This window comes from Globicephala melas, chromosome X (genome assembly GCF_963455315.2).
Source record: "Globicephala melas chromosome X, mGloMel1.2, whole genome shotgun sequence".
Classification (NCBI taxonomy): Eukaryota; Metazoa; Chordata; class Mammalia; order Artiodactyla; family Delphinidae; genus Globicephala; species Globicephala melas.
Window position 1 is genome coordinate 83,675,875 of NC_083335.1, and position 18,033 is coordinate 83,693,907.

General features: G+C 36.8%; 1 protein-coding gene across 1 annotated transcript in view; it reads left to right on the forward strand.

Annotated features, from left to right (window-relative positions):
• DGKK (diacylglycerol kinase kappa) overlaps positions 1-18,033 on the forward strand; it is a 158,474-nt gene that overhangs the window by 52,953 nt on the left and 87,488 nt on the right. The window contains exon 4 of the mRNA XM_030846711.2: positions 700-804. Within this exon, the coding sequence (XP_030702571.2) occupies positions 700-804 (105 nt within the window). The remainder of the gene's footprint in view (positions 1-699; positions 805-18,033) is intronic.

Below are 18,033 nucleotides of genomic sequence, written 5' to 3' on the forward strand. Positions count from 1 at the left end.
TCATTGTTCCTGAAAGGTTTTTGCACCATGCAGGATTAAGAGAGATGATAGTAAAATCCTCTTCAGGTTGTCCCAGACCATAAGAAAGAAAGAAACTGGATTTGTAGTTTCCCCACTCCATTCTCACTCTCCCCTCAAACAGAAAGAGGCACACCCTGATGAAAAATATACCTTTTCACCCTTTTCAAGTAGATAGAGCAGCAGTAAGCAAGTAGGATTTTCACACAACCTCATTTGAATAACAGATGGGTGCATGGCTTAGTGTTTAAGAGCATGTGTGCTGGAGCCAAAGAATCTAGGTTCGAATTCTGGCTTAGCTTTTTACCTGCTAGGTGGACGTGGGCACGTCATTTAACTCCCTTTGCCATGGAAAAATATCCTATTAAGTGGGAAAAATAATAATGCCCAGATCAAGGGGTTGTAAGGAAGATTGAAATAAACAATATACATAAAGTACAATAGAACAATGCCCAGTACGTAGTAAGTGCCATTAAAGTGTTGTTTATTATTATTACCATTATTATTAGTTGAGGTGGTTATCTAAGGAACTGTGAGTGGCTCTGGGAGCTTCTGTCTTATATTTAAGAAATGGCTTGGGATGTGCTTAGTAGATCTGTCTAGTTTCTTGGAGAGTTCAAAGGCTTTGTTTGGGGGCAAAGTTTTGGAGTGGGAACCAGCTAATAATGTGTTTTTGTGTAGGTGATCACACCACAACGAAAAGTTACACTGGCTGCACCCAACCGGAAAGATATGGAAGAATGGATTAACGTCATAAAAACCGTGCAACAGGGAGAAATTCGTAAGGTAAGGGAAATAATAGAGAATCTACACAACTCTCACGGGTAAACACTTAATTGATTGCATTAGCTAAGCTACCTTTCCAACAGGGAACTAATAAGATGGAAGCAGATACAATCTGGTCAGGAATTGTGGGTGGATATCATTAGGAAACCTGTTTATAAATAGGAGTAATTCACTTAGACTCAAACCTTGGTAAGTATGTGGTTTAGATACCTCTGTACACATCCACTTGATATGTAGATGTCACTGTATGCTCAATGTATGAGGCACTCAAGAGGTATGTGAGCAGCTAACTTAGATGTTCTTCTGTTAGCTTAGCTGCAATCAGCAGTCTTCACTTGGGTCTGCTGAGTGACTACAGTAACAGCTAAGGAAATTGAGGCTCAAAAAAGAGAAGGAACCAGACCAAGATGAAATAATTACTCAGTAGCAAAGTCAAGATTTGGACCCAGGCTGTGTGACTCCAAAGCCTATGTCCTTAACCATTATGCCATTCTGCCTCTCTGTGTACCATCTACAACAAAGGAAATGTAGAGGGAAAAGCAAGGAGCAGTCCTCCCCAAAGAATGGCAGGCTTCCTTTTCTCCTTAGCAATACAAGTTATGTAAGTTTCAAGAGGGGAGGGATTTTGTCATTTATTTACTTAGCACAGTGTCTGCCACACAGTAGAGGCTCAATAAATATTTTTTGAATGAATAAATGAATCTGAAGGTAATCTTGGAGTCAGGATTTAGAAAGAGAATGATACATGGTTCATCCTAAAGCAAAGTTCTGCTGTGAAGGTCTTAGAGATAAAGGGGAAGATGAATCCACCCTTAAAAAGAACCTGATGTCTTAAGTAACTAGCAAAGGGTAGAGGATTTTTATAAACATTTGGGGTGGAGCAGTGTAAAATAATGGGTAATAATGGGTTTTATATATAAAAACAATGCCATGGAGAAAAAACATCTGTCCTCACTCCCCTAGGACTTCTCAGGCTTTTGACCACTTACTTTCATAACTATTCATTCTACTACTCATGGCTATGAGTATATGACAAGTTGACTGAACTAGGGACTAGGTACGTCTCCACATATCATTGAGACCTCTCCTGGTCCCACATTGTAAATGCTTAATTGAGAGCTTCTTTGCTTAGAATCTGATGATGGTCTTTACATGACTTAGCACTCAGCATTTCACTCCTTTGTTATTTTCTTCTTCTTTTCCTAATGGAGAAGCACATCCTGTCCCTCCTGCCCACCCCCAATACAGTCACTATGACTCAGCATTAAAGCTAGCCACAAAAAGTTATGATTTCCACACTCCTCTCCTATTCTCACCCCTGTAGACCAATCTCTTTCATTTCCTTGGCTTATCTCTACCCACACTGGAGGACTTCTCAATTTCAATTTGTCATAAAAGGTCACATAGAAGATCTTGAATTTTAATTATCAGTCCAGGAATGCAAGAACTTCTAGAGAAAGCCATCAGAGCATTGATGTGCCATTCCTGACTCAACTGAATTAAACACCTTCTTGTTGACTACCCAGCACAAACTAGAAAGGAAAAAAATCTGCCTGTTAACTCTCTTGAAAGAGTTGTGAATTTCAGTTTATAATCACAACCTCTGTGGAGCTGCTCCAGGGACCTAGATCTATTAAGGAACACTTTTAGCCAATAGTAAAATATCTCACTACCTGCATCTTAGCAATTTGTCCTGCTTGAGGCTTGAAGAGTCAAATATGCTTTCTCTCATATGCACCTTATCAGCTGTCAATGCCTGACACGGGGTGAAAAAAGGTTAATCATGGACTTAGTGGACTACTAAAGTCACTACGAAGTAATGGGGTAACCTATCTAAAACCAGTCAGTACACATTAAGAAGTGAGCCCCTACTAGGTGCCCAGTTCTGTTCCATAGAGAGTTGAAAAGAAGGTGTAGCTTTGGTTCCTGATCTCAATGAGCTTTTTAGATAGTTGGGGAGATAAGATACACACCAAAGAAACAGTTAAATGAAAATATTCGAGACAAATAAGTTTTCAAAGATGTTACAAGGCAGATGCTTGATTGCCAGATGAATGAAACAGACAGTATAGTGATATGGAAGTTCAGGGGAGGAAGAGATTAATATGGTCTGGAGTCCCCTAGGAAGAGTTAATAGAGGAGAGATTTGAGACTGACCTTGAAAGATGAATAGGATTTTATTGGTGGTAGGGGATTAGGGGTAGGAGGAAGTCCTGAGCAGGGGACTTGGTATAAGGAAAAGCTAAGTAACAAAACAGAACCTTTTTGGAATAGAGTAAAATGGGGACTCCATTTGACCAGAAGAGTTTGGGAAAGTTTAAATATGTCTGAAGAGGTAGATGGGGCCTGATTGTGGAGGATTATCAATGCCAGAATAAAGAGTGGAGAAGAACTTCATTAATCTGTATATGTCTATATATTTACCTTTACCTGTGAGATTTATACTTTCATGTTGCTGTTTAGCATGTTTTTTTTTTTTTTATTTCAATTTGAAGAACTCCCTTGAGCATTTCTTGTAAGGTAGGTCTAGTGGTGACAAATTCCCTCAGTTTCTGTTTGTCTGGGAAAGACTTTATCTGTCCTTCATTTTAAAGGATAATTTTGCCAGGTATAGTATTCTCAGATGTAAGTTTTTTTTCTTTCAATACTTGGATTACATCATCTCACTCTTTCCTGACCTGCAAGGTTTCTGTTGAGAAAACTGCTTATAGTCTTATGGGGGTTCCCTTACATGTGATGAGCTAATTTTCTCTTGATGCTTTCAGAATTCTCTCTTTGTCCTTGACTTTTGACAATCTGATTATATTGTGTCTCAGTGTAGTCTTCTTTGGGTTGATATTGTTTGGAAATTTTTGAGCTTCATGAATCTGGATGTCCATTTCCCTCTCAAGATTTGGAAAGTTTTTAACCATTATTTCTTTAAATAGCTTTCTGCCCCTTTCTTCCTCGTTCTTCTCCTTCTGGGTCTCCCATAATGTATATATAGGTTTGCTTTCTTTCACACTTTTTCATTCTTCTTTTTCTTCTCTAACTAGATAATTTCAAATGACCTGTTTTCAGATTCTTTCTTCTGCTTGATCAAGTCTGCTGTTGAAACTCCCTTTTGCATTTTTTCATTTCATTCACTGTATTCTGCAGCTCCAGAATTTCTGTTTGGTTCTTTTTTATGATTTCTGTCTTATTGTTGAACCTCTCATTTTTTAAGGTATTGCTTTCCTGGTTTCATTGAGTTGTCCATCTGTGTTCTCTTATAGCTCACTGAACTTCCTTAAAACAATTATTTTGAATTCACTTCCAGGAAATTCATAGATCTCTATTTCTTTTAGATCAGTTATTGGAAAATTATTGTTATTCTTTGGTGATGTCATGTTTCCTTGATTTTTTTGTGTGTTTCTGATAGCCTTGTGTTGATGTCTGCACATTTGAGGGAGCAATTGCCTTTTCAGGACTTTATGAACTGTCTTCAGGGGTAAAGACTTTTACCTATAGGTGGGTGTGAGAGTGTCAACTGGTTTGGATATGGTGACTCCAGCTCCAGGGTGTGCAGCAGTGGTTCTGGCTTCAGGGAGGGCACAGAGGCATAGTCCTTATAGAGCTCCATCAGCTGAGGTCAGTGTCAGCAAAAACTGCAGAGGACCTCAGTGACAAAGGTTGTGAGTTTACATAGTGATGGTAAGGGCTATTGTGTTCCTTGCTGGTGAAGACTGCTTGGTCCTCCTGTTCTCCTTTTCCTCCACAGGAGGAAGTCATTGCCAAGGGGATAGCTCTTGTTGCTGGGTCCAGCACACAGTTACACATGTGGTAACAATGATGCCAGGATCAGGGGCACAGACACATTTGTGGAGGCAATAGTGTTGGTGTCTGGGGAGTGGGCACCTGCAAAGTGACCATGGTACCAGGGTTGGAGCTCAGGAGCATCTAGAACAACTTTGGTACCTGGGGCTGGTGGACAGGTGTGTTCACCATGATGGTAGCCTTAGTATGTGAGGCATGGGTGTGTGCTGAACAGCCATGGAACTGGGGTCCAGGGTGTGTACATGCTTTCAGACGGGAGGACTGTGACTCTGGCAGGGGGAGCAGGATGCAGTGGTGTCAGCTTTGATTGGAGGGATGCATCAGCACTTTCCCAGTGAGGGTGCAGTGGTGGCAGCTTCTCTGGGAGGGGATGCTGCAGTACCTTTTTCTGGGGAGTGGTCGCAGCAGTTTGGGTTCCAGGCAGCTACATCACCTGGATTCAATGGCAATGAAGAATTCAGGGCACCACCATGTTGAAATATGCTTGTGTCCACAGCAATGATGTAGGCTACTGAAGTCCTCCTGCTCTTCTTTCCACTTTTTGGGAGAGGTCAGGCCAAGGGGGTTCCTCTTGGCCCCAAGCTCTGTCAGACTGAGGGATGGGGCAATGAAATTAAACTGCTTACTATACTTTTCTATGTGACCATTCTGTCTCTGTGCTCCATGAGTTTCTGCAGCTTTTTTTGTTGTATTCTGGAGCTCTTTCAACTCCAGAATATTGTAGATGGCATGTAGTTGTTTATTTGTTGTTTTTGTGGGGGAGGGGAAGAGCATTGGGAGCTTCTAGTCCATCATCTTGCTGATGTCACTATGAAAAATTAATTTTCTATACAACATGCTCAGAAGCAATTATGTACATAGTTTGCTTTAAATATTTCCAGTGACAGGGAGCTTTCTACCTCAAGAGACAGCTGATGACATTCTCAAAGCTCACACTGAATGTTAGAAAGTTCTTCTAGTAGGCCAAAGATTTGGGAAAATCTTTCTAAAATTTAGAGTTTTAGGAATATTGAATGGACTCTTTTGCAAGAAACTTAGTCCTCCACCTTTGGAAGCATTCAAATAAAGGCTACATGACTTGATCTAAAGATGCTTTAGAATCTAGAATCTGGAGTCTAGATGACATTTTTTTAGCTGACCTGTGTGGCTTGTAGGATCTTAGTTCCCCAACCAGGGATCAAACCCTGGCCCTCAGAACTGAAAGCATGGAATCCTAACCACTTGACCACCAGGGAAGTCCCTAGATGACTTTAAGGTTCATTCCTGTTCTCATAGGCAATGGTTCCATTAGAATTCATCAGAAGGAGCTAACCTTTTAATCTAGTCTTCTAAGCAGCTCATTATTTCCAATTTTCTCCCTTTTATTCTTTCTTTAAGTCTCCCAGGCTCAAACCTTTCATCAGTCTGAAGTGTTTCATTAATGATAATGGTGCATGAATTACTTTTAACCCTAATATAAAAGTTAGTAGATAAAAATTTGTTAGCGGATACACAATATAAAAAGATCAAACTCTGACCAAAAGAACATAAAGTATAAGTGCTGGGGGGAGTAAAAGTATTTTGGTATGCTATTAAATTTAAGTTTTTAACAACTTAAAATAGAAAGATATAACTACAAGATATTTTATGCAAACCTCGAGCTAACCACACACACACATACACACACAAAATAACACCTATAATAAACAAAAGACATAGAGAAGGAAACCAAAGCAGATCACTATAAAAAAATCATCAAATAACAAAGGAAGACAGCAAGAGAGGAAGAGAGGGTCAAAAGAACTGCAAGAAATCAATTATCAAAATGGTAATAGTAAACCCTCACTTATCAATAATTATCTTAAATGTAAATGAATTAAACTCATCATTCAAAGAGCACAGAGTGGCTGAATTGATTTTAAAAAACAAGATCAGAAATACTCTGTCTACAAAAGACTCACTTTAGAATAAAGACACCATAGCCTGAAAGTGAAGAGATGGAAAAAGATACTGCATGCAAATGGTAACCAAAAGAAACAGGGGTGGCTATACTTATATCAGGCAAAATAGACTTTAAATCTAAAACTGTCTCTAGAAACAAAAGACATTATATAATGATAGAAGGGTCAATTCAACTGGAAAATATAACAATTATAAACATATATGCACCCAATATCAGAGTACCTAAATATATAAAGCAAACAATGACAGATTTGAAGGCAGGAATTGACAGCAATACAATAATAGTAGGGAGCTTCAATACTCCACTTATAATGTGTAGGCCATGCAGACAGAAAATCAATAAACAAACAGCTGAGTTGAATAACAATATTGACCTAACTGACATAGACAGAAATTTCTGCCCAACAGCAGCAGAACACACATTCTTCTCAAGGGCACATAGGACATCCTCCAGAAAGATAACATTTTAGGTCACAAAACAAGTCATAACAAATTTAAGATAATGGAAATAATTCTAAGTATCTCCTCTGACCATGACAGAAAATGAAATAGAAATCAATAACAGCAGGGAAATAGAAAAATTCACAAATACATGGAAACTAAATAATACACTCTTGAACAACCATTAGATCAAAGAGGAAATCCATAGGGAATTTTAAAAGTATCTTGAGAAAAACAAAAATGAAAACACAACATAATAAAAATAGGGATGTAACAAAAGCAGTTATAAGATGGAAGTTTATAGCAGTAAACACCTCCATTAAAAAAGAAAGATCTTAAATAAACAACATAACTTTACACATTGATGAACAGGAAAAACAACAAAATAAGCCCAGAGTTAGCAGAACAAAGGAAATAATAAAGATCAGAGCAGAACTAAATCAATTAGGGAAAAAATTATAACAAGTCAACAAAACTAGAGGTAATTATTTAAAAGATAAACAAAATTGACAAACTCTTAGATGAAAAAAAAGGAGAGAAGATTCAAATAAAATCAGAAATAAAAGAGAAGACATTACAAAAGATTCTTCAGAAATAAAAAGGATCATAAAGACCTATTATAAACAAACTAGATAACCTAGCAATGGATAAATTCCTAGAAACATACAAACTACTAAAAATTAAATCAGAAAGAAACGGAAAGCCTGAACATACCAATAATAAATAGGGAGATTGAATCAGAAATCAAAAATCTCACAACAAAAAAAAGCCCAGGACCTGATGGCTTCATGTGTGAATTCTACCAAACATTCAAAGAAGAATTAATACTAATCCTTCTTAAACTCTTCCAAGAAATAGAAAAGGGAATACTTCCAAACTCATTTTATAAGGCCAGCATCACCTGTTACCAAAACTAAAGAAAGTTACTAAAGAAAAGAAAGATACATGTCAGTATTCCTGATGAACATAGATGCAAAAATTCTTTTTTTTCTTTTTAATGATACCTCTTTCATTTCTTCACAGTGGGGGCCCATCTACTAAGCATTATACAGACATTACACCAATCACTTATACTTCTGTTTCATAGATATCAACATGTTCTATTCTCTATTACAATGAAAGTCTGACATAATAGTACCCAATGGGATGAAAAAGGTCTTAGGGGAAGTATACACAAAATAAACATTATCATAATGGTACTTTTTGATATATAATTTATAAATAAAAAGTTAGAAAATGTTGAAACCTACAGAAACAAAACAAAAGAAATTTAAAAGCTGTTAATTTTTTTAAATTTTCTAGTACAATTTATATGCATATAAATATGCACAAATAAATTGCTATGACACTGTATAATCGACTTTACACTATATTTTTGTTTCATTTGATGTTTTCCAATATTTAAAGCTTATGAGATTGTGATTTTTAATGAATTTCTTGTTTTCCATTAGTTAGATCAACTATAATTTATTTGGCCATCGGCCTTTGATTGAAATTTAGCATGTTTAAAATAATTTTGTTAACATATTTATATAACTGCATTACAATGGTGTGTTAGTTTCTGCTTTATAGCAAAGTGAATCAGCTATACATATACATATATCCTCCCATATCTCCTCCCCCTTGCATATTCCTCCCACCCTCCCTATCCCACCCCTCTAGGTGGTCACAAAACACTGAGCTGATCTCCCTGTGCTATGTGGCCACTTCCCACTAGCTATCTGTTTTACATTTGGTAGTATATGTAAGTCCATGCCACTCTCTCACTTTGTTCCAGCTTACAATTCCCCCTCCACAGGTCCTCAGCTCCATTCTCTACATCTGCGTCTCTATTCCTACCAGCCCCTAGGTTCTTGATAACCTTTTTATTTTTTTTAATTCCATATATATATGTTAGCATAAGGTATTTGTTTTTCTCTTTCTGACTTACTTCACTCTGTGTGACAGTCTCTAGGTACATCCACCACACTACAAAGAACTCAATTTCATTTTTTTAAGGCTGATTAATATTCCATTGTATATATGTGCCACATCTCCTTTATCCATTCATCTGTTGATGGACCATTAGGTTGCTTCCATGTCCTGACTATTGTAAATAGAGCTGCAATGAACATTGTGGTACATAACTCTTTTTGAATTATGGTTTTCTCAGGGTATATACCCAGTAGTGGGATTGCTGGGTCGTGTGGTAGTTCTACTTTTAGTTTTTTAAGGAACCTCCATACTCTTCTCCACAGTGACTGTATCAATTTACATTCTCATCAACAATGCAAGAGGGTACCCTTTTCTCCACACCCTCTCCAGCATTCATTGTAGATTTTTTGATGATGGCCATTCTGACTGGTGTGAGGTGATACTTCATTGTAGTTTCGATTTTCATTTCTCTAATGATTAGTGATGTTGAGCATCTTTTCATGTGTTTGCTGGCAATCTGTATATCTTCTTTGCAGAAATGTCTATTTAGGCCTTCTACCAATTTTTGGATTGGATTGTTTGCTTTTTTGATATTGATCTGCATGAGATACTTGTAAATTTTGGAGATTACTCCCTTGTCAGTTGATTCATTTACAAATATTTTCTCCCATTCTGAGGCTTGTCTTTTTTACAGTTTCCATTGCTGTGCAAAAGCGTTTAAGTTTCATTAGGTCTTTCCATTTAGGTCTTTAATCATTTTGAGTTTATTTTTGTGTATGGGGGTAGGGAATGTTCTAATTTCATTCTTTTCCATGTAGCTGTCCAGTTTTCCCAGCACCACTTATTGAAGAGGCTGTCTTTTCTCCACTGTACATTCATGCCTCCTTTATCAAAGATAAGGTGACCATATGTGCGTGGGTTTATATCTGGGCTTTCTATCCTGTTACATTGTTCTATATTTCTGTTTCTGTGCCAACACCATACGGTCTTGATTACTGTACCTTTGTAGTATAGTCTGAAGTCAGGGAGCCTAATTCCTCCAGCTCCGTTTTTCTTTCTCAAGATTGCTTTGAAGACACAGACTGGCTGAATGGATACAAAAACAAGACCCATATATATGCTGTCTACAAGAGACCCACTTCAGACCTAGAGACACATACAGATTGAAAGTGAGGGGATGGAAAAAGATATTCCATGCAAATGCAAACCAAAAGAAAGCTGGAGTAGCAATTCTCATATCAGACAAAATAGACTTTAAAATATGACTATTATAATAGACAAACAAGGACACTACATAATGATCAAGGGATCGATCCAAGAAGAAGATTTAACAATTGAAAATATTTATGCACCCAACAAAGGAGCACCTCAATACATAAGGCAAATACTAACAGCCATAAAAAGGGAAATCGACAGTAACACATTCATAGTAGGGGACTTTAACACCCCACTTTCACCAATGGACAGATCATCCAAAATGAAAATAAATAAGGAAACACAAGCCCTAAATGATACATTAAACAAGATGGACTTAACTGATATTTATATGACAATCCATCCAAAAACAACAGAATACAATTTTTTCTCAAGTGCTCATGGAACATTCTCCAGGATAGATCATATCTTGGGTCACAAATCAAGCCTTGGTAAATTTAAGAAAACTGAATTTGTATCAAGTATCTTTTCCGACCACAACACTATGAGACTAGATATCATTTACAGGAAAAGGTCTGTAAAAAATAAAAACACAAGGAGGCTAAACAATACACTACTTAATAACGAAGTGATCACTGAAGAAATCAAAGAGGAAATTAAAAAATACCTAGAAACAAATCACAATGGAGACACGATGACCCAAAACCTATAGGATGCAGCAAAAGCAGTTCTAAGAGGGAAGTTTACAGCAATACAAGCCTACCTTAAGAAACAGGAAACATCTTGAATAAACAACCTAACCTTGCACCTAAAACAATTAGAGAAAGAACAAAAAATCCCCAAACTTAGCAGAAGGAAAGAAATCATGAAGATCAGTGCAGAAATAAATGAAAAAGAAATGAAGGAAATGATAGCAAAGATCAATAAAACTAAAAGCTGGTTCTTTGAGAACATAAACAAAATTGATAAACCATTAGCCAGACTCATCAGAAAAAAAGGGAGAAGACTCAAATCAATAGAATTAGAAATGAAAAAGGAGAAGTAACAACTGACACTGCAGAAATACAAAAGATCATGAGAGATTACTACAAGCAACTCTATGCCGATAAAATGGACAACCTGAAAGAAATGGACAATTTCTTACAAATACACAACCTGCCAAGACTGAATCAGGAAGAAACAGAAAATATGAAGAGACCAATCACAAACAGTGAAATTGAAACTGTGATTAAAAATCGTCCAACAAACAAAAGCCCAGGACCAGATGGCTTCACAGGCGAATTCTATCAAACATCTAGAGACGAGATAACAGCTATCCTTCTCAAACTCTTCCAAAATATAGCAGAGGGAAGAACACTCCCAAACTCATTCTATGAGACCACCATCACCCTGATACCAAAACAAGACAAGGATATCAGAAAGAAAGAAAACTACAGGCCAGTATCACTGATGAATATAGATGCAAAAATCCTCAACAAAATATGAGCAAACAGAATCCAACAGCACACTAAAAGGATGATACATCATGATCCAGTTGGGTTTATCCCACGAATGGAAGGATTCTTCAACATAGGCAAATTAATCAATGTGATACAAGATATTAACAAATTGAGGGAGAAAAACCATATGGTCGTCTCAATAGATGCAGAGAAAGCTTTCCACAAAATTCAACACCCATTTATGATAAAAAAAAAAAACCCTGCAGAAAGTAGACATAGAAGGAACTTTCCTCAACATAATAAAGGCCATATATGACAAACCCACAGCCAACATCATCCTCAATGGTGAGAAACTGAAAGCATTTCCACTAAGAACAGGAACAAGACAAGGTTGCCCACTCTAACCACTCTTATTCAACATAGTTCTGGAAGTTTTAGCCACAGAAAAGGAAAGGAAATAAAAGGAATCCAATCTGGAAAAGAAGTAAAGCTGTCACTGTTTGCAGATGACATGATACTATACATAGAGAATCCTAAAGATGCTACCAGAAAAGTACTAGAGCTAATCAATGAATTTCATAAAGTAGCAGGATACAAAATAAGTGCACAAAAATCTCTGGAATTCCTATACACTAATGATGAAAACTTTGAAATTAAAATCAAGAAAACACTCCCATTTACCACTGCAACAAAAAGAATAAAATATCTAGGAAAAAACCTACCTAAGGAGACAAAAGACCTGTATGCAGAAAATTATAAGATACTGATGAAAGAAATTAAAGATGATACAGATAGATGGAGAGATATATCATGTTCTTGGATTGGAAGAATCAACGTTGTGAAAATGACTCTACTACCCAAAGCAATCTACAGATTCAGTGCAATCCCTATCAAACTACCACTGGCATTTTTCACAGAACTAGAACAAAAAATTTCACAATGTGAAAAAAGACCCCGAATTGCTAAAACAATCTTGAGAACAAAAAACAGAGCTGGAGGAATCAGGCTCCCTGACTTCAGACTATACTACAAAGCTACAGTAATCAAGACAGTATGGTTCTGGCACAAAAACAGAAATATAGATCAATGGAAAAGGATAGAAAGCCAAGAGATAAACCCACGCACATATAGTCAACTTATCTTTGATAAAAGAAGCACTAATATACAGTGGAGAGCGGACAGCCTCTTCAATAAGTGGTGCTGGGAAAACTGGACAGGTTCATGTAAAAGTATGAGATTAGAACACTCCCTAACACCATACACAGAAATAGGCTCAAAATGGATTAAAGACCTAAATGTAAGGCCAGAAACTAACTCTTAGTGGAAAACATAGGCAGAACACTCTATGACATAAATCACAGCAAGATCCTTTTGGACCTACCTCCTAGAGAAATGGAAATAAAAACAAAAATAAACAAATGGGACCTAATGAAACTTAAAAGCTTTTGCACAGCAATGGAAACCATAAACAAGACCAAAAGACAACCCTCAGAATGGGAGAAAATATTTGCAAATAAAGCAACTGACAAAGCATTAATCTCCAATATTTACAAGCAGCTCATGCAGCTCAATAACAAAAAATCAAACAACCGAATCAAAAAATGGGCAGAAGACCAAATAGACATTTCTCCTAAGAAGATATACAGACTGCCAACAAACGCATGAAAGAATGCTCAACATCATTAATCATTAGAGAAATGCAAATCAAAACTACAATGAGGTATCACTTCATACCATTTAGAATGGCCATCATCAAAAAAGCTAGAAACAATAAATTCTGGAGAGGGTGTGGAGAAAAGGGAACCCTCTTACACTGCTGGTGGGAATGTGAGTTGGTTCAGCCACTATGGAGAACAGTATGGAGGTTCCTTAAGAAACTACATATAGAACTACCACATGACCTAGCAATCCCACTACTGGGCATATACACTGAGAAAACCATAATTCTAAAAGAGTCATATACCAAAATGTTCATTGCAGCTCTATTTACAATCGCCCAGAGATGGAAACAACCTAAGTATCCATCATGGGATGAATGGATAAAGAAGATGTGGCACATATATACAATGGAATATTACTCAGCCATAAAAAGAAACGAAATTGATTTATTTTTAGTGAGGTGAATGGACCTAGAGTCTGTCATACAGAGTGAATTATGTCAGAAAGAGAAAGGCAAATTTATATGCTAACACATATATATAGAATCTAAGAAAAAAAATGTCATGAAGAACGTAGGGGTAAGACAGGAATAAAGACACAGACCTACTAGAGAATAGACTTGAGGATATGGGGAGGGAGAAGGGTAAGCTGTGACAAAGCGAGAGTGTGGCCTGGACATATATTCAGTACCAAACATAAAATAGATAGCTAGTGGGAAGAAACCACATAGCACAGGGAGATCAGCTCGGTGCTTTGTGACCACCTAGAGGGGTGGGATAGGGAGGGTGGGAGGGAGGGAGACGCAAGAGGGAAGAGATATGGGAACATATGTATATGTATAACTGATTCACTTTGTTATAAAGCAGAAACTAACAGACCACTGTAAAGCAATTATACTCCAATAAAGATATTTTAAAAAAAGATTGCTTTGACTATTACGTGTTTTTTGTGTTTCCCAACAAACTGTGAAATTTTTTGTTCTAGTTCTGTGATAAATGCCAGTGGTAGTTTGATAGGGATTTCCTTGTATCTGTAGATTGTTTTGGGTAGTAGAGTCATTTTCACAATGTTGATTCTTCCAATCCAAGAAAATGGTATATCTCTCCATCTATTTGTATCATCTTTAATTTCTTTCATCAGTGTCTTATAATTTCCTGCATACAATTCTTTTCTCGCCTTAGGTAGGTTTATTCCTAGATATTTTATTCTTTTTGTTGCAATGGTAAATGGGAGTGTTTTCTTAATTTCAGTTTCAGATTTTTCATCATTAGTGTATAGGAATGCAAGAGATTTATGTGCATTAATTCTGTATCCTGCTACTTTACCAAATTCATTGATTAGCTCTAGTAATTTTTTGGCAGCATCTTTAAGATCTCTATGTATAGTATCATGTCATCTGCAAACAGTGACAGCTTTACTTCTACTTTTACAATTTGGATTCCTTTTATTTCTTTTTCTTTTCTGATTGCTGTGGCTAAAACTTCCAAAACTATGTTGAATAAGAGTGGTGAGAGTAGGCAACCTTATCTTGTTCCTGATCTTAATTGAAATGGGTTCCGTTTTTCACCATTGAGGACGGTGTTGGCTCTGGTTTTGTCATATATGACCTTTATTATGTTGAGGAAAGTTCCCTCTATGCTTACGTTATGGAGGGTTTTTATAAATGGGTGTTGAATTTTGTTGAAAGCTTTCTCTGCATCTATTGAGATGATCATATGGGTTTTCTCCTTCAATTTTTAATATGGTGTATCCTATTGATTGATTTGTGTATATTGAAGAATCCTTGCGTTCCTGGGTTAAACCCCACTTGATCATAGTGTATGAGCCTTTTAATGTGCTGTTGGATTCTGTTTGCTACTATTTGTTAAGGATTTTTGCATCTATGTTCACCAGTGATATTAGCCTGCAGTTTTCTTTCTTTGTGACATATTTTTCTGGTTTTGGTATCAGAGTGATGGTGGCCTCGTAGAATCAGTTTGGGAGTGTATTTCCCTCTGCTATATTTTGGAAGAGTTTGAGGAGAGCTGTTGTCTCTTCTCTAAATGTTTGATAGATTTCGCCTGTGAAGCCATCTGTTCCTGGGCTTTTGTTTGTTGGAAGATTTTTTAATCACACTTTCAATATCAGTGTTTTTTATTGGTCTTTTCATATTTTCTATTTCTTTATGATCCGGTCTCAGAAGGCTGTGCATTTCTAAGAATTTGTCCATTTCCTCCTTGTTGTCCATTTTATTGGCATATAGTTGCTTGTACTAATCTCTCATCATCCTTTGTATTTCTGCAGTGTCAGTTGTTACTTCTTTTTCATTTCTAATTCTATTGATTTGAGTCTTCTCCCTTTTTTCTTTATAATTCTGGCTAATGGTTTATCAATTTTGTTTATGTTCTCAAAGAACCAGATTTTAGTTTTATTGATCTTTGCTATCGTTTCCTACATTTCTTTTTCATTATTTCTGATCTGATCTTTATGATTTCTCTCTTTCTGCTAACTCTGGGGGTTTTTTTTGTTTGTTTGTTCTTCTTTCTCTAATTGCTTTAGGTGTAAGGTTAGGTTGTTTATTTTAGATGTTTCTTGTTTCTTAAGGTAAGATTGTATTGCTATAATCTTCCCTCTTAGACTGCTTTTTCTGCATCCCATAGATTTTGGGTCATCGTGTTTTTCTTGTCATTTGTTTCTAGGTGTTCTTTGAATTCCTCTTTGAAGTCTTCAGTGATCTCTTGGTTATTAAGTAGTGTGTTGCTTAGCCTCCATGTGTTTGTATTTCTTACAGATTTTTTCCTGTAATTGATATCTAGTCTCATAGCATTGTGGTTGGAAAAGATACTTGATGTGATTTCAATTTTCTTAAATTTACAAAGGCTTGATTTGTGACCCAAGATATGATCTATCCTGGAGAATGTTCCATGAGCACTTGAGAAGAATGTGTATTTTGGGGTTTTTTTGGATGGAATGTCCTATTAATATCAATTAAATCCATCTTGTTTAATGCATTATTTAAAGCTTGTCTTTCCTTATTTATTTTCTTTTTGGATGATCTGTCCATTGGTGAAAGTGGAGTGTTAAAGTCCCCTACTATGATTGTATTACTGTCGATTTGCCCTTTTATGGCTCTTAGTATTTGCCTTATGTATTGAGTTGATCCGATGTTGGGTGCATAGATATTTACAAGTTTGTATCTTCTTCTTGGATTGATCCCTTGATCATATATAGTGCCCTTCTTTGTCTCTTGCATTAGTCTTTGTTTTAAAGTCTGTTTTTTTCTGATATGAGAATTGCTGCTCCAGCTTTCTTTTGATTTCCATTTGCATGGAATATCTTTTTCCATCACCTCACTTTCAGTCTGTATGTGTCCCTAGGTCTGAAGTGGGTCTCTTGTAGAGAACATATATACGGGTCTTGTGTTTGGATCCATTCAGACAATCTATGTCTTTTGTTTGGAGCACTAAATCCATTTACATTTAAGGTAATTATCGATATGTATTTTCCTATTACCATTTTCTTAATTGTTTTGGGTTTATTATTGTAGGTCTTTACCTTCTCTTGTGTTTCCTGCCTAGGGAAGTTCCTTTAGCATTTGTTGTAAAGCTTTTTGGTGGTGCTGAATTCTCTAAGCTTTTGCTTGTCTGTTAACGTTTTAATTTCTCCATCAAATCTGAATGAGATCCTTGCTGGGTACAGTAATCTCGGTTGTAGTTTTTTCTCCTTCATCTCTTTAAATATGTCTTGCCTCTCCCTTCTGTCTTGCAGAGTTTCTGCTGAAAGTTCAGCTGCTAACCTTATGGGGATTCCCTTACGTGTTATTTGTTGTTTTTCCCTTGTTGCTTTTAATATTTTTTCTTTGTATTTAATTTTTGATACTTTGATTAATATGTGTCTTGACGTGTTTTTCATTGGATTTATCCTATATGGGACTCTCTGCACTTACTGGACTTTATTGACTATTTCCTTTCCCATATTAGGGAATTTTTCAACTCTAATCTCTTCAAATATTTTCTCAGTCCCTTCTTTTTGTCTTCTTCTTCTGGAACCCCTATGCTTCGAATGTTGTTGCATTTAATGTTGTCCCAGAGGTCTCTGAGGCTGTCCTCAATTCTTTTCATTCTTTTTTCTTCTTTCTGCTCTGCAGTAGTTATTTCCACTATTTTATCTTCCAGGCCACTTATCCGTTCTTCTGCCTCAGTTATTCCACTATTGATCCCTTCTAGAGAATTTTTAATTTCATTTATTGTGTTGTTCATCACTGTTTGTTTGCTCTTTATTTCTTCTAGTTCCTTGATAAACGTTTCTTGTATTTTCTCCATTCTCTTTCAAAGATTTTGGATCATCTTTACTATCGTTATTCTGAATTCTTTATCAGTTAGACTGCCTATTTCCTCTTCATTTGTTAGGTCTCGTGGGCTTTTGCCTTGCTCCTTCATCTGCTGTGTGTTTCTCTGTCTTCTCATTTTGCTTAACTTACTGTGTTTGGGGTCTCCTTTTCACAGGCTGCAGGTTCGTAGTTCCCGATGATTTTGGTGTCAGTCCCCAGTGGCTAAGGTTAGTTCAGTGGCTTGTTTAGGCTTCCTGGTGGAGGGGACTAGTGCCTGTGTTCTGGTGTATGAGGCTGGATCTTGTTTTTATGGTGGTCAGGTCCACGTCTGGTGGTGTGTTTGGGGGTGTTCGTGGCCTTATTATGATTTTAGGCAACCTCTTTTCTAATGGATGGGTTTGTGTTACTGTCTTGTTAGTTGTTTGGCATTGGGTGTCTAGCACCGTAGATTGCTGGTCATTGAGTGGAGCTGGGTCTTGGTGTTGAGATGGAGATCTCTGGGAGATTTTTGCCGTTTGAGGTTACATGGAGCTGGGAGGTCTCTTGTGGACCAGTGTCCTGAACTTGGTGCTCACA